The 21,142-nt window shown below is 42.5% G+C and overlaps 1 protein-coding gene across 1 annotated transcript; it reads right to left on the reverse strand.

The window, feature by feature from the left end:
- Positions 1–941: 941 nt before the first annotated feature.
- On the reverse strand, positions 942–20,618 carry Chrnb3 (cholinergic receptor nicotinic beta 3 subunit). Its single transcript, XM_048456192.3, has 4 exons — positions 20,592–20,618; positions 12,514–12,623; positions 11,422–12,304; positions 942–1,588 (listed from the first exon to the last, which is right to left on the reverse strand). Exons 1-4 carry the CDS (start codon positions 20,616–20,618, stop codon positions 1,454–1,456), a joined length of 1,155 nt encoding a protein of 384 aa, XP_048312149.3. The 3' UTR covers positions 942–1,453.
- Positions 20,619–21,142: the final 524 nt, after the last annotated feature.

Below are 21,142 nucleotides of genomic sequence, written 5' to 3' on the forward strand. Positions count from 1 at the left end.
GGACAAACCACTTAGAAACACCATGTCTAAAATAAAACAAAGCGGAGAGAGTGTCAGCACTGTGGAGAACAAACTCCTTTAATAAAACCTGGGAGGGATGCCGTAGCAGCATCAAAGTCAATCTGATAAATGTTCCCCTCAATCCTAGAGGAGCCATGGGATGGGGTGGGGAAAGGAGGGAGACACAGGCAAAGGAATGTGAAGGCAGAGACTCAGTGAAGGAAACCAGTTCTATCTGTGGTGGTTTGACTAGGAATGACCCCCATAGGCTCCCGTATGTTAATACTTAGTCATCAGGGGGTGCCTCTACTTGAGAGGAATTAGGAGGTAAGGCCTTGTTGAAGTAGGTGTGACCTTGTTGGAGGAAGTGTGTCACTGGGGGTGAGTCTTGGGGTTTCAAACACCCAAGCCAGCTCAGTGTCTCTCTCTTTCTATTGCCTTACAGATCCAGATGTATGTACAACTCTAGGCTACCTCTCCAACACCTTGTCAGCCTGTGTGTAACTAAATGTCTGAAGTGGTAAGAAAATTCCGCACTTAAATGCATGCTTTCTTTCATAAGAGTTCTGATGGTCATGGTGTCTCTTCACAGCAATAGAATACTGGGTAAGACATTATCCCAATCATAATCAAAGAATATCCAGCACTTTTAATTTCCTAAGAGAAGAAAGGCTTGCATTAATCAATGCAGTTCTAGGAACTAATGACTGCTTTTCTGTTCTAACTTATCTTGATGATGAGATCTCACCAACCAGTCACAAATCACCAGAGCTCCTACTGGCACCATTAGGAAAGCTTTCCAATGCAGTGAACCAACTTCCAGTCACATCCGTCTTAGAGAGATGTCACAGCCAATCAAGATCATTGTCAATGAACCCCACATTTGTGGGACATTCACTGGCAAGTGGCATCTTGGACCAGTGTGCTCACGGTGTCCTAGGCCAAGAGTTGTACCTGTATAATTCCTGAAACTGTTGTCAAAATGCGGTCAACCCACACTGGTAGAGAAGAACCGCATGGCACCAGTAGGCAGCTCAGGCCAGCCACCAAGGGAATGGGCAGATACCAGGGGTACCAGGCTGGGCAAAATACAGGAATTTAGGGATGAACAGATGAAAGAGTTTGGGAGATCAAAAGATGCAGAAATTCAAGGGATAGAGAGGTGCAAGCGTGCAAGGATGAATAGATGTAGGAGTTTGGGGCCTCCTGCGCAAAAATGGAACTTGGAGTCCTCTTTGAATTGCCCGAATCCATCTCTAAGGGCAGCAACCCATCACATTAAATCAAACCCACATTCTCTCGGGGTCTTCCAATTACAGAAAGCTCAGACAACGGGATGAGGGTCTTGCAGCTAGTGCAGGCATCTACATTCTGTGAGCATGCCCGTAGCTGTCAGTCCTAAGGCGGGGCTTGTCTCTCCGTGCATCTTCTAAATGGATCTAGAGGGTTGTTCCTAATAGGAATGATGAAGCCACATCTTCAAGGCTGGAATGAAAATCAGAATGGAGCCCAAAACTGAAACTGTCAGGAAGAGCCACAGGAAGATGCGGTCAAGAACTTGAGCCACAAATTTCCAGTCTTGCACGACCTGCGGAAAGAGAAAAGGGCACCTTTCATTCAAGAGGCTGAGCAGTGCTTCTGAACTCATTAAGGGATGTGAAAAGAGCAATGCTGGAATTGGGTCACGTTTTTAAGTTTTCAAAATCTATATGCACATCATTAATGATGTGGGCTTAGATTCTATCCAGTGATGTTATTAGTTGTACCCCAAGAAAATAACTTGCAAGCTGAGTTTTGAGGAACACTGATCAACAGTGAAGATGTAAACAGAAACTACAGAACTATTTGTATACTTGGAAATATTGCTAATCAAACACACATACCAAAAAAAACTCATTTTTATACAATGCCTCCTGATATGCCTACGAAACGAACCACAAATTGATATCTTTAGAGCAGATTTAGGTAAGTGTCACAGGACTTCCCTTCTGTTCCACGTGTGGGCGTGGCTCCTCCAGCTCCAGAAGACAGCACTGAGGAACAAAGGAAATGACGGGTAGGACAGGCATTATAAGAAAGGGGTCTATAGGACCTTTAGTTAGGCTGTGGTGCTGTAGGAGAATGGATACCAGGTTTGCAGCAAGGAAATGGATGGAGGAAGGAGAGGACCTTCTGTATTCTAGGGACACACGGGACCATCTCCCCAGGAACCTCACAGCAGTACTGAGCCTCGCGACAGATTGCCAGGGAAAACCCGGACCCGGTACAGGGAATCGCCAACCAGCTGGGTGCAGCGATCAATATTTTCACCTGTTGATAAGGATTTGGTAAAGAGGAATCGAGCAGGAGGCCCCCTCATTGGCAGGAGGGGAACAGCGAATTGCTTTGTTTTGTTTTGGGCTTTTCCTGAGTTTTCCAAGTTCAGAAACAAAAATGTAGCATAAAACAAGATAAAGTAAAATGTTGAAATGTCAACTTTAAGTAGTGGGATTACAAGTGATTGTGATCCTCTTGTCTGAGTTTTCCAAACTATCTGCACTGATCATATTTTTTTAAAACCCACTTATATTATAAATAGGAACTCACCTTTCATGTTTTCATGTTTATATTAGATTTACAAAAGATGTAAAGAAGTAAGACAGAAACTCCCTCCCTAATAGCTGAAGCATATGGTTGGTATTTTTCTAGCCTTTTGATAATCAAAATCTTTAACTGTATAAAAAATATGATAAAGAGTTAAGAGAGAAGACAAATCAGGCTGAAGCTATGAGGACAAGATAAAATATACAGCATGCTTCCAAAAACACTTTTCCCTAAACCTGTTTGTGAGCCGTGATCTAGTTTTCAAGAATTTTAGAGAAAATGACTGAACTCTACATGTAGATGGTATAAAGTTAAAGACTACTTTTCAGCCTGAGTACTGACAGATTCCAGTCATTTCTTCCTTGTCATGTCCTTCAAGGTAGCTTCCAGAAAAATGCAGTTCTGGCAAAGTAACATGTCACACAGGATAGAAGTGGGTCTGTGGCCAAAATAGCGGTGCCTCTGAAACTTAGGCATTTCTAGTTTTGAGACAGGCTCTCTCTGTGTGAACTCTGTTGATCTCAAACTCCTGGCATCTTCAGCTTCCTGGGGAGCTGGGGGGTTCCAGGATAAAATCACCTGGTACTTGTTTTTCTGTAATGTGTACACTAAGTAACCAGTTCCTTTTCCCTTGATGAAGTATCTGTTGTAACTAAACGTGTATTACATTCCAACTTTTGATTCTTTCTCTTCACTAAACACATTTTGAAACACTGGGTTTTAAAACATCATAGCAGCTTGTGTGCTGGGCCTGGGCTGTAAGCACAACCCAGCAGGAGGCAGTTCCTGTGTTTCAATAGCCTGCCTGAGGACAAGTGGGCCCTGTGTCAGCTCAGCAACATTCCTGGCCAGCAAGGGGCACTGAGCCTCTGGCAAACATCCATCAGAGGGGTGAGTTTGCTCCTGGCCCACGGCAGAAGCCCGGCAATGAGGAGTTCAGACTTTCCCCGACCCTCTTGACTCCCTGGTCATATTGCAGTGGTGGCTCCACCCTCCTAACCTCTCCCGCCTCCCATCCCAGCTTTCATTCAGGAACAAATTCCTCTATTCCTCTCTTCCCCCTGGGGACATAAAATTTCCCCAGCTCAGCTGCCTTGCCTGCTGGGCCTGGGCTGTAGGCGCATCCCGGAGGGAGGGAGTGCCTGTGTTTCAGTAGCCTGCCTGAGGAAAGGTAGGCCTTCTGTCAGTGAAGTCCCTGACCAACAAGGGAACCTGACTCGGTATCAGAAGATCCAATAGAGAGCGTTTGAAGGAAGAGATGGGCAGACACCAAGGCAAGAACTCCTCCAACAATCTAAAAAACAATATGAAATCACCAGATCCCAACGACCCTACAATAGAAGGACTTGAACACCTTAATCCAGAAGAAGTGGAGAAAAGTGCCATTATGAAAGCAATAGAGTCCCTTAAACAGGATATGAATAACTCCCTTAAAGAATTGGATGAGAAGTATAACAAAAAGTTTGAAGAAATGAGTAAATCCATGAATGATACCCTGGGAAACCAAGAAAAATACAATCAAACAGGTAATGGAAACAGTTCAAGAACTGAAAACTGAAATGGAGGCAATGAAGAAAACACAAACCGAGGGCAGGCTGGATATGGAAAATCTAGGTAAACGAACAGAGACTACAGAATCAAGCATAACCAATAAAATACAAGAGATAGAAGAATGAATCTCAGATTCTGAAGACACCATAGAGAAAATAAGCGCTCTGACCAAAGAAAACAGCAAATCCAACAAATTCTCATCACAAAACATTCAGGAAATCTGGGACACAATAAAAAAAAAATCTAAGAATAATAGGGATTGAAGAAGGAGAAGAACTGCAGATCAAAGGCCCAGAAAATATATTCAACAAAATTATAGAAGAAAACTTTCCCAACCTAAAGAATGATATTCCTATGAAGGTTTAAGAAGCATACAGAACACCGAATAGACTTGATCAAAAAAAAAAAAATCCCCTCGCCATATAATAATCAAAACACAAAACATACAGATTAAAGAAAAATATTAAGAGCTGCAAAGGAAAAAGGTCAAGTAACTTATAAAGGTAAACCTATCAGACTTACACCAGACTTCTCTATGGAAACCATGAAAGCCAGAAGGTCCTGGATAGAGGTACTGCAGAAACTAAGAGACCATGGATGCAAACCCAGACTACTATACCCAGCCAAGCTATTGTTCACTGTCAACGGAGAAAACAAAATATCCCAGGATAAAAACAAACTTAAACAATTCGTAGCCACAAATCCAGCCTTACAGAAAGTAATAAAAGGAAAATCACAACCCAAGAAATCCAACATTGCCAACACTGCCTACAATAACTCAGACACATAGCGACCCTTCACAACCACAACTCAAAGAAGGGAACCACACAAACTCTACTACACACACACAAAAAAAAAATAACCGGAATCAACAACCACTGGTCATTAATATCACTTAATACTAATGGACTCAACTCACCTATAAAAAGGCACAGACTAAGAGATTGGATATGAAAACAAGATCCAACATTCTGCTGTTTATAAGAAGCACATCTCAACCACAAAGACAGACATCTACTCAGAGTAAAGGGTTGGGAAAAGGTTTTCCAAGCAAACAGACCTAAGAAACAAGCGGGTGTGGCCATTCTAATTTCCAACAAAATTGACTTCAAACTAAAATCAATCAGAAGAGATGGAGACGTGCTACATCCACAGCTGTCACGCCAGTGTAGCAGAAATGCTGACTGGACGGACTGTTGCCATAGGATTGGGGCTCGCGCTTCACGGAGTTATTGCCCCAGGCTGTCCCTTGGCAATCACTTGTGGTCATGATGCCACCTGAAGTTGCTACCTGCACTGACTCGACCTCGCTGTCCTTGGCGCCGATATGGCTGTCTTTTCCTTGTCTTTGTGATTCTTGCACATTGCCAACAGATCAGACTATTCCAGGCAGTTGCAGACACAAACAAGACTGCTGAGGACATTTTGAGCTCTGCCCCACCATTCATTAAAACCTTAAAGGAAATAGCTAGTTCTAGGAATTGGGAGGTCATCATTAAAATAATTCCTTAATGATGTGGAGCAAAAGGAGTTGCTCTTATCAGGAGAAACCTTAGAAGCCTTCTGTAGGAAAACAGCTGCAGCAACCCCCAGTAGACATTTGCCTGAGGGATACGTGCAGTTTAACAGGAGGCCTATGCAGCCTTCCTTATGGCCAGAAAACCTAGGCTAATTATAACATCTGACCCTGAGAGTCGGGGAGGGAAGAGAGTTGAGATTAATGGTATGAGATGAGTTTCAGACAAGTTTGAGAACATGTCTTTAAAATTTTCCTAGCAGAAAGTTTTCCCAGGAAGATAGTGGCCTTCTCCTCTCACATCCCAAGATATTCTGAGCACAAGGTCACTTAGCCCAGCCAGCTGCCTGGTACAGACTGAGCAAAAGTCCTTGTACCCAAGTCAAAGCATTTTCAAAGATTCTCTTTGCAAACTGTTTTATGCTGTTCTTTTTTTTTATGATCTGATGATGTATGCCTTTGTCAAGTTCTTTGTTTATAAAAATATAAAAGCCTTACACAAATTGAAGTAAAGTTGCAGCATCATACTCAAGCACATTGAGTGTATCTGTCTGTCATTCTCCTCGCCTATTCCTGAATCCTCCTGAGCCTTCGCCCTGATTCTCCCACGGTCTGAGTAACTCCACGAGAGGTAGTCCGTGGCAGAGACAGACATTTTATACTCATAACAGGAACAATTCCTCAGGAGGAAGTCTCAATCCTGAATATCTATGCCCCTAATATAAAAGCACCCACTTATGTAAAAGAAAAACTTTTAGAACTCAAGGCAGTCATCAAACCACACACACTAATAGTAGGAGACTTCAACACTCCTCTCTCACCAATGGACAGGTCAATCAGACAGAAACCTAGCAGAGAAATAAGAGAATTAAAAGAGGTAATGAATCAAATGGACGTAACAGATATCTATAGAACATTCCACCCAAAAAGGAAAGAATATACCTTATTCTCTGCAGCTCATGGAACCTTCTCAAAGAATGATCACATACTCAGTAACAAAGCAAACTTCCACAGATACAAAAAAAATATTAGTAACCACCTGTGTCTTGTCAGATCACCATGGAATAAAGTAGAATTCAATAACAATTCTAACACCAGAAAGTCTACAAACTCATGGAAGCTGAACAGTCAACTACTGAATCACCCCTGGGTCAAGGAAGAAATAAAGAAAGAAATTAAAGTCTTCCTTGAATTCAACAAAAATAAAGACACAACATACTCAAACCTATGGGACACTATGAAAGCAGTGCTAAGAGGAAAGTTCATAGCACTAAGTGCCCAATTAAAGAAAATGGAGAAAGCACACATTGGAGACTTAACAGCACACCTGAAAGCTCTGGAAAAAAAAGAAGCAGACTCACCCAGGAGGAGTAGAAGACTGGAAATAATCAAACTGAGGGCTGAAATCAACAAAATAGAAACACAGAAAACAATCCAAAGAATCAACGAAACAAAAAGTTGGTTCTTGGAGAAAATCAACAAGATTGACAAACCCCTAGCCAAACTAATCAAACAGCAGAGAGAGAACATGCAAATTAATAAGATCAGAAATGAAAAGGGGGACATAACAACAGACACAGAGGAAATTCAGAGAATCATTAGATCGTACTACAAAAGTTTATATGCCACAAAGTTGGAAAATGTACAAGAAATGGACTGGTTTTTAGATAAGTACCATTTACCAAAGTTAAATCAAGACCAGGTAAGCAATCTAAATAGACCTGTTAGTCGCAAAGAATTAGAAGCTGTTATCAAAAACCTCCCAACCAAAAAAAGCCCAGGGCCAGATGGTTTCAATGCAGAATTCTTCCAGACCTTCCAAGAAGTGCTAATACCTATACTCCTTAATGTATTTCAAAATATAGAAACAGAAGAGTCATTGCCTGTAGTGAGCTGCTTTGTGCCTCACCTTAAAGATGGCGCTGACCTCTACACTCCACCCCCCCCCCCGGATGAAATGTGCTTTCAGTTGTAAATAACTCCACACATGGCTAAAGCTAAGGATCTGGCTTGTTTCTGTATACCTGGGCCTATCCATATTTCCCACATTGCTTGCTGGAGATGGCTACCCAGGGGCTATTTTAGATGTGGGCTGGTTTTCCCCGGGGTCAGAAGATTATTCAAGATTTCCTGATTAAACTGCAATTGAGAAGAGTTCTGTGTTGCGTTTTCTTTGCTGGCCAAAGCTACGCAACAATTACCAAATTCATTTTTTGAAGCTACAGTTACCCTGATACCAAAACCTCATAAAGACACAACCAAGAAAGAGAATTACAGGCCAACCTCACTCATGAACATCGATGCAAAAATTCTCAACAAAATCCTGGCAAACCGAATCCAAGAACACATTAGAAAAAATTATCCATTATGATCAGGTAGGCTTCATCCCAGAGATGCAGGGCTGGTTCAACATACGCAAATCTATCAATATAATCCATCATATAAACAAACTGAAAGAAAAAAAACATATGATCATTTCATTAGATGCTGAAAAAGCATTTGACAAAGTTCAACATCCCTTTATGATAAAGGTGTTGAAGAGATTGAGGATACAGGATCATATCTAAACATAATAAAAGCTATTTACAGCAAGCTGACAGTTAATATCAAACTGAATGGAGAGAAACTCAAAGCCATTCCATTGAAATCAGGAACACGACAAGGCTGTCCACTTTCCCCATACTTCTTCAATATAGTGCTTGAAGTTCTAGCAATAGCAATACGACAACATAAGGGGATCAAGAGGAGTCGAATTGGAAAGGAAGAAGTTAAACTCTCGTTATTTGCAGATGATATGATAGTGTACATAAGCAACCCCAAAAACTCTACCAAGGAACTCCTACAGCTGATAAACACCTTTAGTAATGTGGCAGGATACAAGATCAACTCCAAAAAATCAGTTGCCCTCCTATACACAAAGGATAAAGAAGCAGGGAGGGAAATCAGAGAAACTTCACCTTTCACGATAGCCACAAATGGCATAAAATATCTTGGGATAACTCTAACCAAGGAAGTGAAAGACCTATTTGACAAGAACTTTAAGTCTTTGAAGAAAGAAATTGAGCAGGATACCAGAAAATGGAAAGATCTCCCCTGCTCCTGGATTGGGAGGATCAACATAGTTAAAATGGCAATTCTACCAAAATCAATCTATAGATTCAATGCAATTCCCATCAAAATCCCATCAAGATTCTTCACAGACCTTGAGAGAACAATAATCAACTTTATATGGAAAAACAAAAAACCCAGGATAGCCAAAACAATCTGATACAATAAAGGAACTTCTGGAGGCATTACCATCCCTGACTTCAAACTCTATTACAGAGCGACAGTAATGAAAACAGCTTGGTGTTGGCATCAGAACAGAGAATTCGACCTATGGAATCGAATAGAAGACCCAGATATTAACCTACAAACCTATGAACACTTGATTTTCGACAAGGGAGCTAAAGGTATGTAATGGAAGAAGGAAAGCATCTTTAACAAATGGTGCTGGCATAACTGGATGTCAATCTGTAGAAGAATGAAAATAGATCCATATCTATCACCATGCACAAAACTCGAGTCCAAATGGATTAAAGGCCTCAACAGTAATCTGACCACATTGAACCTGATAGAAGAGAAAGTGGGAAGTAGTCTACAAGACATAGGCACAGGAGACCACTTCCTAGGTAGAACCCCAGTAGCACAGACAATAAGAGAATCAATGAATAAATGGGACCTCCTGAAACTGAGAAGCTTCTGTAAAGCAAAGGACACTGTCAGTAAGACAAAAAGGCTTCCTTTGGACTGGGAGAAGATCTTCACCAACCCCTCATCAGACAAAGGTCTGATCTCTAAAATATACAAAGAACTCAAGAAACTAGACACTAAAACTCTAATTAACCCAATTAAAAAATGGAGTACTGATCTGAACAGAGAATTCTCAACAGAAGAACTTCGAATGACCAAAAGACACTTAAGGTCATGCTCAACATCCTTAGTGATCAGGGAAATGCAAATCAAAACAACTATGAGATACCATTTTACACCGGTCAGATTAGCTAAACTCAAAAGCACCAATGATAGCCTATGCTGGAGGGGATGTGGAGTGAGGGGAACACTCATCCATTGTTGGTGGGAATGCAAACTTGTACAGCCACTGTGGAAATCAGTGTGGTGGTTTCTCAGGAAACTGAGAGTCAACCTCCCTCAGGACCCAGCAATTCCACTCTTGGGAATATACCCAAAAGATGCCCTATCATACCACAAAAGTATTTGTTCAACTATGTTCATAGCAGCACTATTTGTAATAGCCGGAACCTGGAAACAACCTAAGTGCCCCTCAATAGAAGAATGGTTAAAGAAAGTGTGGAACATATATACATTAGAGTTTTACTCAGCGGTAAAAAAACAATGACATCTTGAATTTTGCATGCAAATGGATGGAAATAGAAAACGCTTTACTGAGTGAGGTAACCCAGACACAAAAAGAGAAATATGGTATGTACTGACTCATAAGTGGATTCTTGCCATAATTAAAGGTCTTTGAGCCTATTATTCGTGATCCTAGAGAAGCTAAATAAGAAGGTGAACATGAAGAAAATCATGTAGTTATCCTCCTGGGTAATGGAAGTAGACAAGAGTGCCAGGCAACCTTGGGTGCATGGGGTGGGGGTGGATGGAAGGGGAGAGGGTTAGAAAGAAGGGAGTAGGGGAGGATTGGGGAAAGCTTGGGGGATTAGGATGGGGTGGAGGGAGGAAGGATGGATTTGGGAGCAGGGAAGTATATATCTCAACTAAGGGAGCCATTTTAGGGTTTACAAGAAACTTGATTTTAGAGGGGTTCCCAGGTCCAAAGAGAGATCCCCAGATTGTTCCCTAGACAGCAGAGGAGAGGATGCCTGAACTGGCCTTGGCCCATAACCAAACTGATGAATATTTTGCATATCACCTTAGAACCTTCATCTGGCGATGGATGGAGATAGAGACAGAGACCCACATTGGAGCACTGGACTGAGCCCCCAAGGTCCAAATGAGGAGCAGAAGGAGGGAGAACATGAACAAGGAAGGCAGGACCGTGAGGAGTGTGTTCACCCACTGATACAAGGGGACTGATCTAATGAGAGTTCACCAAGGCCAGCTGGACTGGGACTGAATGAGCACGTGATCAAACCGGATTCTCTGAAGGTGGCTGGCACGGGGACTGTCAGAGAAGCCATTGATAATGGCACTGGGACTTGTTTCCTCTGCGTGTACTAGATTTTTGGGATCCTAGTCTGTTTGGATGCTCACCTTCCTAGACCTGGAGGGAGGAGGGAGGAACTTGAACTTCCCACAGGGCAGGAAACCCTGACTGCTCTTAGGGCTGGAGAGGGAGGAGGAAAGGGAGTGGGGGAAGTGGGAGGGTATTGGGAGGAGGGGCAGAAATGAAAACTTTTATAAATTAATAAAAATAAAAAATAAAAAAATAAAACATCATAGCATGAAGAAGTGAAAATAACCACAGGCCAGGGTAACCCATTTAAAGGTGCAATTGAAGTCTTTTAAATGGAATTGAGAAATTACGGAACAGAGTGTTGAAGCTGCAGCTACTTGCTTTTAGTCATTACACTTTGTGAACTTTTATTTCTAAAAATTTAATGTTAAAATTTCTAGCGTTTACTATTCTTCTTTTATATGGTTTACAGTGGCCTGCTGATAATGCCATTGTAAACAAAAAACGTATTCCATTGCTAGGGACACCAGCATGGCGCCCTTGTGCCCTCCCCGTCACGCCACAGTGGACTCACCTGGCTGATGAAATGTTCCTTCTTCACGTGCCTCGAAATGTATCTGATCGACTCAGCTGCCCTTTCCAGGAAAGCGACCAGAGCTCTTTCCCCATTGCTAGCAGGAGTCTGTTTCTTTTTCCCTGAGACTTTGCCCCGCCCTGTTGCTCTCCTCTCCTCCCCATCAGGGACGGAGAAGCGCTCCATGGGGTCCTTCATACAAAGCCATCTCGGGAGTTTTTGCAGAAGCAGCCTCTTCACCCAGGGGGCCATGGGATGGTACGTTGAAGAAGATCTATGGTGAACATTAATGACGAACACCGTGACAATGATTGACAGGGTAACAAAAATCATAATAAAGAGGAGGTACTCGCCAATGAGGGGGATGACTTTGGACGAAGACGGGATAATCTCTTCAATTACTAAGAGAAACACCGTCAAAGATACCAAAACCGAGGTTGAGAGGGAAAGTTTTTCCCCTTCATCGGAAGGTAAGTAGAACACCAGGACCGTGAGAAAAGACAGCCCCAGGCAGGGGATGATCAAAAAGAGGGTGTAAAATAACGGCAGGCGTCTCAGAACAAAAGAGTAGGCCACAAATGGATAGGAATAAAACCCTTCTCTCCTGTTACCCTTCATCCCCTTTGCATTTAGTATCTCCCACTCTCCGTTATCAAAAAAGTCTTTCCGGTCCACATTTTCATTGATCAGAATGAGGTCAACCATGCTACCGTCGTAAGTCCAGGATCCAAACTTCATTGAGCAGTTCTGCCTGTCGAATGGGAAAAACGTGACATCCATGGTACAGGAGCTTTTGTAGCTGGCGGGAGGAGTCCAGCTGACGGTCCCACTGGATTTCACGATGGCCTTGGTCATGAGGGAACCTTCGAAACGTCCGTCAGCACTGCCACGAAAGGAGTTGTGCTTTAGTGGTTGGCCAAACACTCACTGTCTGCAGGACTGGCTATGCTACGTTCCTCTCCCACCATCACGCCGATCACTATTTTACGAAGAGATCGCTTTGATGTATAAAGTTAATTCTTCCACCCAAATCAGTCTTTTCTATATCCTGTGTTAATCTGACCAACGCAGTCACTACTCTAAGATACTTACTTTTCAAAGAGAACTATGTCAGGAAGCCAGAGCGATTCTGATGGAACCTTTATCGAATTAATTCCACCATATTCTTCAGGATTCCAGCGCAATTTTTGGTCTGTCCACTCCTGCATAAAATGATTATTGTGGCAACTTTATTCTGAAAACTCAGTACCTTAGAGCTTGGGATCTTCGAATTTCTAAAATTTACCAGCCCACCATTTTGTTACGAAAGCGATTTTCACCCAGGTTAGACCTTGGCATTCTATCTAGGATTGGGCGAGACTTCAGGATGTATCATAAGCCAGCCTGGCCTCTGCACCTCCACGTGCCCAGGTGTGAGCCAGTCAAGAGGCTCATCACAAAGGGTATTGGTTCACAACCTGTGTTTCTACCCTATTTCCTCGTAAGAAACAAACAAAATCACAACTGTGTGGGAAGGTGCATGCCTCTAGTCCCAGTACTTGGGAAGCTAAGGTAAGAGGACCACAAGCTGGAAGCCAGCCTGATTTATACAGTAAGACCCTTTCTATAAAGCAATATCTGATCTCATCCAGTTTATTCCAGCAGGATTTGTTCAATGGCATTTCAATCCCTTGACAATTGAAACATATGATTTTGGCCTGTTGCTGTGAAAAATCCAGACCCTGTGACCACTCCTGATGGCCTGGTCACTTTTAAACAGTGAGAATGCGAATGCATGGAAGACTTTCCTTTGATGGTTTCTGTAGAGTGGTTTCTGTAAGCTCCTAATTAACATTTTAAATTAGGTCCCTAATATTCTGGCCCTCCATATGTTTATTTTTTTTTTCTTCAAGTGTTAGAAGGGTATACCCAGCATGAGGCTTCCTGGAGCCCAGTGATGCCATCTATGTCATTAAAAGATCAAGAATTGGCAGATGGGTGACTTAATTGGATGGCAAAATATTGAAATGTGAATGATGCCTAAAAAGCGCAAATCGCTTTCTAAACATTTATGTTTATACCCATGTGTTTGTGAGGCTCTCAACTTTGGTCAACAAAACTGTGTTTCTAGGAGACAGTGGTCAATACAGGGACCCATAACTGTTCAGACCGACAGTTACGGAGGGAGGAGTGTGATTGGGTGAGCTCAGTGGTAGACAGGACTTCTGGATCAGCCACCCCAGACCCTGCCATCCCACCCATGGCTCAGGGATCATCCCAGAAGAGGGGACAGAAAAGTTGTAAGAGTCAGAGGTCAGGGTGAGACAGTATCTCCTAGCCATGACAGGGTGAAGCACCCCTGAACCCACCAGCACTATGGTTACCTACACAAAATGTGCACAGGATCAAGTCTGTCAATATTCCTGTATGGAGGGGGAAGGGACCCCAAGCTACCACTCCACCTGAATAGTTACTGATGGTTGATAAGGGAGATAAAGAGTCTGCTCTCTTTAGGGGTATAGTAGATGCCCCACACCCATGCCTACAGACAGCAGTAATCAGACTTAGATGGTTATAGAAGACAAGAGGGTTATTTAAAACATCAAAAAGGGCATAAAACTGAGTGGGGGAGCTCCTAGGAGGGGTGGGAGAAGCAGAGAATGAACACAAATAAAATACACACTATACACAAGTATAAAATTCTCAAAGAATAAACTTAAAATGTTATGTATTTTAATTACCTTTGCTTTAGATTTACTATAATAAGAGAGATGAATTCTTGATTTGATTTTTTTAATATTTTTACTCAAATAATCTTTTTATATTATTTCCTGTTCCTTCCAGCAAAGCAGCTTACATGGATTTTGTTTGGGCACAAAGGACCCATGTCTGATCGTAACTGGCATTTTCATCTCTGTCTTGTTTAAATAAGTACTGATTTATTATCTTTGAATAGCAGTTCTAGAATAGATGGAGGAGGGGTTATCAAGACCTCACCCTGGGCTGGGGAGCCTTTGGCAGTTGATTGCTGCTGAAGGAAGTCCATTGCAGTAGGGCCATGGTGCAATGCTTATGCCCGGTGGATGGCCCTTCACCCACTCACATACAGGTAGCACTAATTGGATTCAATGAATTATATATATTTTTAAACAATAGGACATGAAGTTAGAAGGGAGGCCTGTTGAGGAGGCTGGGCAGAGTCGAACTGGGCAGTGGTGAGCGAATATGACCAAGACCTAATGCATCTACATGAAATCTTCAAAGAATAAATTAAAATATTATTTTTAAAAAGGAAAATAAGCTTGAAGCTTCTGATAAATATTGGGAGCTCTTCAAAGGTGAGATCTCTCTACAGAAAAAGAAGGAGGAGGAAAAGAAGGAGGAGGAGGGGGAGGAGGAGGAGGAGGAGGAGGAGGAGGAGAAGAGGAAGAAGAAGAAGAAGAAGAAGAAGAAGAAGAAGAAGAAGAAGAAGAAGAGGAAGAGGAAGAGGAAGAGGAAGAGGAAGAGGAAGAGGAAGAGGAAGAGGAAGAAGAAGAAGAAAACATAATTTCATAGCTTTTTGGAAGCTAGACTCTAAAATAGTTAAAATACCATGTAACTGCAGGAAAGCATCCATAGAGAACTAGCAAAGAAACAAACAAATTAAAGCATTTTCTCGGCATTTTCAGCTTCTCTTTGTTTTCTATCCCATTTGGAAGAACACACACACAACTCCCTCCTTGTGACTACCTCATCTTCTGATGAGAGACTCTTGGAATCATCAGAAGGTCCCAGGCTCAGAAATGTTGACACAGAGTGGCATGTTTTTGTTTGCTTCCCTTTACTTGCCCCTAAGTTGCCAAGACTAAGGAGTCTGTTCACAATAAAATCCCAGGCTGTGCATGGCTCTGCGTGCAGACCTCAAACACTCAATGCAGCACCAACTGCAAAGACTTTCTTTACCCTCATGTGCCACTGCCTCTTTCGGGGGTGGGGCAGTTATTCAAGGTCCCTGTGTAAGCCAGGCTTCACTGAAATGCAGGCAGGTAAGAGTTAACTCTAGAATGAAGGATGGGGTGGGGCGCTCTGTTTTCTGAAAGCCCAAGTTGCTGCTGTGTGATTTAAGGCTTGATTATGTTCTTCGTGTTCAGCCATGTGGACCGGCGACCTTAATCTGTTCCATCTCATCAAAATATAATTTAGATTTAACTCTTTTGCCAGGTATTGGGGATTGCTAGCAAATGTGTCCTTGGAAGTTACTACATGAAGAGCAGAAGTTGCTGGCTTTGCCCATGGGTCTTCGTGAGGAGCCCCCTTCTTACAACCTAGCATTCTGCTTAGTGTGTGCAATCCTATTTGCAGAAAATGAGCTTGGCTGCAGAAGAATTTAAGCTGTGTTTTGATTCATAGAGCTATGAAGTATTTTATCGAAAAATAAAATAATGTCTGTCTGGCCTAAGTAACGTTAAAAAGAATTTGAAAATGTAAATTTATCTAAAAGATTTTCTATGGTCCTATATTAATACACTGACACTCTTGGGAACTAGTTCTCCACGGCTGTCTGAGCTAGGGTTTCTATCGTTGCTATGAAGCACCATGACCAACAGGCAAGTAAGGGAGGAAAGGGTTTATTTGGCTTACACTTCAGCATTGCTGTTCGTCACTGAAGGAAGTCAGGACAGGAGCTGAAACAGGGCAGGAACTGATGTAGAGGCGGTGGAAGGAAGCTGCTTACTGGCTCGCATCCTCTTATAGAACCCAGGACCACCAGCCCAGGGATGCCACCACTTACAATGGGCACCCACACACACACACAATTATCACTAAATGAGAAAATGCCTACAGTTGAATCTCATGAAGGCATTTCGTCAACTGAGGCTCCTTCCTCTATGATGACTCTAGCTTGCGTCAAGTTGACACACAAAATCACCCAGTACAGTGTCTAAAGCAATATGGCTTTCGGCTTTCTCTTTTTAAAGATTCATGTGTTTACATATGTGTGTGTCAATATAGTATGTGCCACGCCTATAGAGGTGCCCATGGAGATGAGAACAGACCTGCCTGACTTGTGAGAGTAATAAGTGCATATAATCATTGAACCTTCCCTCCAGCCTAGCAAATAAGGCTTTCTTAAAAATATTGTTCTTCTTCCCACAGGGCAGGAAACCCTGACTGCCCTTAGTGACGAAGAGGGAGGAGGAGAGGGAGTGGGGGGAGTGGGAGGGTGTTGGGAGGAGGGGCGGAAATGGAAACTTTTATAATTTAATAAAATTACTTTCAAAAAAAAGTAAATTTTCATAAACAATACAACAATATTAAGTATACTTCAGTTAACAGACACTCCCTACTAATTATCTATTCTTATTTATCCTATATAAGTACAAATTTATATTCTTTGAAAACATTAGGATTATATGACTATGTTACAAATACAAAGTAATGAACAATTCTATGTGTGTTCATGCACACATTGTGTAATAAAATCCAGCTTTACAAAGGAAAAAAAATATTGTTCTTCTCTTGGTAACATTTGCTAAAATACTTCGGAAATTAAAGTCTTTCAAAGCAACAATATTTTATACTTTTTTTATTCAAATTGAGGAGGGGCAGGTGTGTCTATGATGAAAAAGAGTTATGTGTCTGACTTGAGTTGTATTACATGGAAAAAATTAAATAAAACATTGTGGGAAACTTACAGGATTAAAGACATGCAACTTCAACTTTGAATGCTTGCAAAGTAACCTAATGAATGCTCTCTTTTATGTACCATGAGCTATATGTCAACCTTTAGCATATAAACTGGCTGACATAATTTGATAATTCTATGTTTAACTAGTATAATTCAGATGGAAAACCTGCCATTTCAGCAGCCTATTAATTTAAATGTAGTTACCTCTATTTGCCCTGACTCAATAGACATTTAACCATGCATATGTAATGCATGTGTACTTCAGAAAAGGGTTTTATCAGCACTTGTCATCTCTCTCTCTCTCTCTCTCTCTCTCTCTCTCTCACACACACACACACACACACACACACACACACACACACACACAAAATGTGGTGTCATCTCAAACCAGTGGGGACAGATTCTGTCCCAGTGATGGGAAACAAACCACAAAATGGTTGGTCAACAACACATTCAGAGAAAATTGTTCATAGACAAAGAGGAAAAGTTATCAGACTCAAAATAAAGCCATACTGGGCATAGTGGGTCAACCTGAAATCCCAACACTTGGAAAGAAGCAAACAGCAGGAGGGTCATGGGCTTGAGGCCTCTGAGCTACTTTGTCTCAAAGCCAACAGCAAAGACTTGTGGTCTTCCTTGTGTGCTGAATGAACCTGTGTATGAACCCTGAGCCCTGACCTCTTTCAGATCATGAATACCAATAGAATCTCAGTTTACTAATGGGGCTTGAGCCAGGTTTTCCTGTCACTTGCAAGTAAGTGGTTCTCAGTTACTTGTGGGAAGATCCAAGCAGAGTCTAGTCACCCCAAAACACAGGCACACAGCCCAGAGCACCAGAAACAAAGGGCACAGGCAGGCTATCTGGAGAGGCACTACCCTCACAGCCCATCCTTAAAAAAATCAAAGCTACTGAGCTCAGTCAAGAGCGCAACTTGTATTCATTCTTACACTTGACGCTCAAGTCCTGCTGGAAAGCAAACCACTGGCTTCTTGACCTCAATTTTCTTTCCTTCTTAAAGACAGATGCCCCCCCACACTTAAAACCTGTTCTGTCCTGCAAAGAAGAATGACCAAGTCTCTAAAGTCCCCTCCTTGCTGTCGGCTCTTCACATGGCAATGTAGCTTCTAAAACTGTGGGTAGTGATCCCGTACAGGATCCTGTGTAAGTACCCACCGTGCCCAGTGTTAAGTCATACTTTGAAAAATTTGGAAACAACCGTTTCCAAATGAGTAACAACTAAAAATTTTTTCTGAACTAAACAGGACACAAATCTGAGTTGTTTCTGGCAGGGCTCACCCATGTGGCTTTACTGACGCCTTAGGCCTGAACTTGGGTTCAAGTGCACACTTGGCACTTGGTGCATCATTGTGCTCTGCCGTACCAACAAGTGCTGCCTAAACCTTCCGCTCAGATTCTAGGCCGCCATTTTCTGCTAGTTACGGAATTTTGGTTGCACATACTGCTTGTGCTCTAGAGAAACTTAATGATTTGGTTATAAAAATCAAGATTTTGGTATTTCCCACCGTTTTCACCGTAAAAGTAACAAATTCGTGTATCTTCGGATTCTAATATGTGTATACAATATTCTGTCGTGTATCTTTGCATTCTAATATGTGAAAGTGTTTGATTTTTAAAAGTGTTGCTTACATTGCTGACTTGAGTTTCATGAATTAATTAAATGAATTTTGTCTTAGCAAATGGCCCTGAATTCACTTCTTCCAGTCTATGTGTAGTCGCACACAGCAGCATTCTGACCATTGGTGGTGACAAAACCAAAACACCATGCAGCCCAGAGAACCACTAAAGATGCTCCACATCCCACAGGGTTGCATATTTGCTGAAGGTTTAATTTTTAGTAAAAAAAAATAAATAAATAAACAATTGTATCCACCTCATAAGTATGCATACTCCCTCACATCTGTAAGAAGTGGTAAAATTACATGCACATGCACGCCAGGAAACTGCTTTAAAATGAGTTGCTTCTTATTTTATCCTCAGTAAATATTTATTTTACATGTCTACATACCTATATGTTTAAGGACCCCATTAACATTTCTGGGACAAAAAGGGGTAAAGAGTGAAATAATTTCACAAATACTGTTGTAAGAGAACTGAGGTAAGCCCCAGGGGAGGATTTCTAAGCCAGAACAATTGTTCTTGCTTTCTGCCCTGTGGCAGCAAGATTAACAGCAGGGAATAGAGATGTAAAAAAAAAAGCAGAGGATGAGACTTCTGTTACTAGTGGAAATCCTTGTGTCACTGAATAGGCCACATTAACTGGCACTGAGCACGGTACTGGTCCCCGGCACCATGCATTTCCTGCCTGAGACACTCAGACAAGCTACCAGTGGTCCTGTGAAAAGATGGTGTTGGCATTCTAGGGAGAAAACATGTAGGCTGAAATTGGAAGGGTGAGGAGCCAGAGCCTGGCAGGTTAGAGAGATGGCAGTGGAACTGTGAGTGGAGAGGTCCTGAGAAGAATGATGGATGGATGGATGGATGGATGGATGGATGGATGGATGGATGGATGGATGGACGGCAAGGCATTTGGACCTTTAACGTGACAGTGCAGAGTCTGAGGGGTCAGGACATTGCCTTTCTCACATGGCTTCAGCAAGTCAGTTAATAAGATATTTATGGTCCCCAGAGATTTGGTTGCTCTCTGAAAGTTCAAAGAAGAAAGACAAGCGGGTCTGAAAAATAAAATCAATAGAATAAAAATAGGTCCAGCTGGAGGAATCCTCTGCCTGTGAGAGCTGGGCCTTGTAAGGTCATGGTTGAGGGGAGATGTTATTGGCTAGTGTGGGAGGGAAAGGAGGAAAGAAGGGGAACTGAGTGCTTTAGTCTTCATTTTGAGTAAGGCATGCTGGGATGGTTGAGACAAGTGTCTGTTGGTTTGCTTAGCCGTGAGAGCATTGTGAAGTCACGGGGACTACTGGGAAGACTGTTCATGTGGTCCACAAAATCCGCTCCGGTCTGGTTATCAGGCCTTCTATTTGACCTTGGCACCTGTGTGAAAGATCTGCTCTTCTTGGGAGCATTCCCTGGCTTTCCCCCAGCCCGGTGACACCTTCATATAATCACAGGCTCTTGTATAAGCTTATATATGATGTCCATTACCTAGAGTAACTTTTCCTTACATCACTCACTAACCCCCATCCTCTCCTTGAAGGCGGGACTGTTCTCTCTCCCTTCCAGGATCTTGCACAGTGCCTGTCACTCAGCAGACTCTCAGTAAATAGTGCCGAATCACTGTCAGTCTCTGCCTGCCCAGTGTCACTCCTGCCCCATGCTGTCCCACCCCTGATGAACAGAGCCACAGGAAGCTGCATCCACACACACCAGCAGGGCTACTCTCCTGTGTTCACAGCTGAAGATAAAACAGACATTTTTCAGACATCCCAAAATCTTCCCCCGAGGAACCCAGCACACTTTCTAGTGTTTTTAAGGTGGTACCATGTCTAAGTAGAAAGCACTGGCAAACCCTGGGCGGGCTGGCAGACATAGCTTCGGTGACCTCACCTGCTTGAGCCACACATTTGTCGTCATCAGCTGGTTCTTTTCATCCTAAGAAAGGGACAAATACAAAGGGTGAACGTTAAACGGCGTCTTCTGGACACAGCACAGTAGCTGCAAATATTAGCAGAAAGCAGTGCAAGCCCAAGATAGACCAAATCCCAGAGATAGACCAAACCCCAGAGATAGACCAAACCCCAGAGATAGACCAAACCCCAGAGATAGACCAAACCCCAGAGATAGACCAAACCCCAGAGATAGACCAAACCCCAGAGATAGACCAAATCCCAGAGATAGACCAAATCCCAGAGATAGACCAAATCCCAGAGATAGACCAAACCCCAGAGATAGACCAAAATCCAGAGATAGACCAAATCCCAGAGATAGACCAAAATCCAGAGATAGACCAAACCCCACAGACAGACCAAACCCCAGAGATAGAACAAACCCCAGAGATAGACCAAAATCCAGAGACAGACCAAACCCCAGAGATAGAGCAAACCCCAGAGATAGACCAAAATCCAGAGACAGACCAAACCCCAGAGATATAACAAACT

This window comes from Myodes glareolus, chromosome 23, assembly GCF_982192425.1.
Source record: "Myodes glareolus chromosome 23, mMyoGla1.1, whole genome shotgun sequence".
NCBI lineage: Eukaryota > Metazoa > Chordata > Mammalia > Rodentia > Cricetidae > Myodes > Myodes glareolus.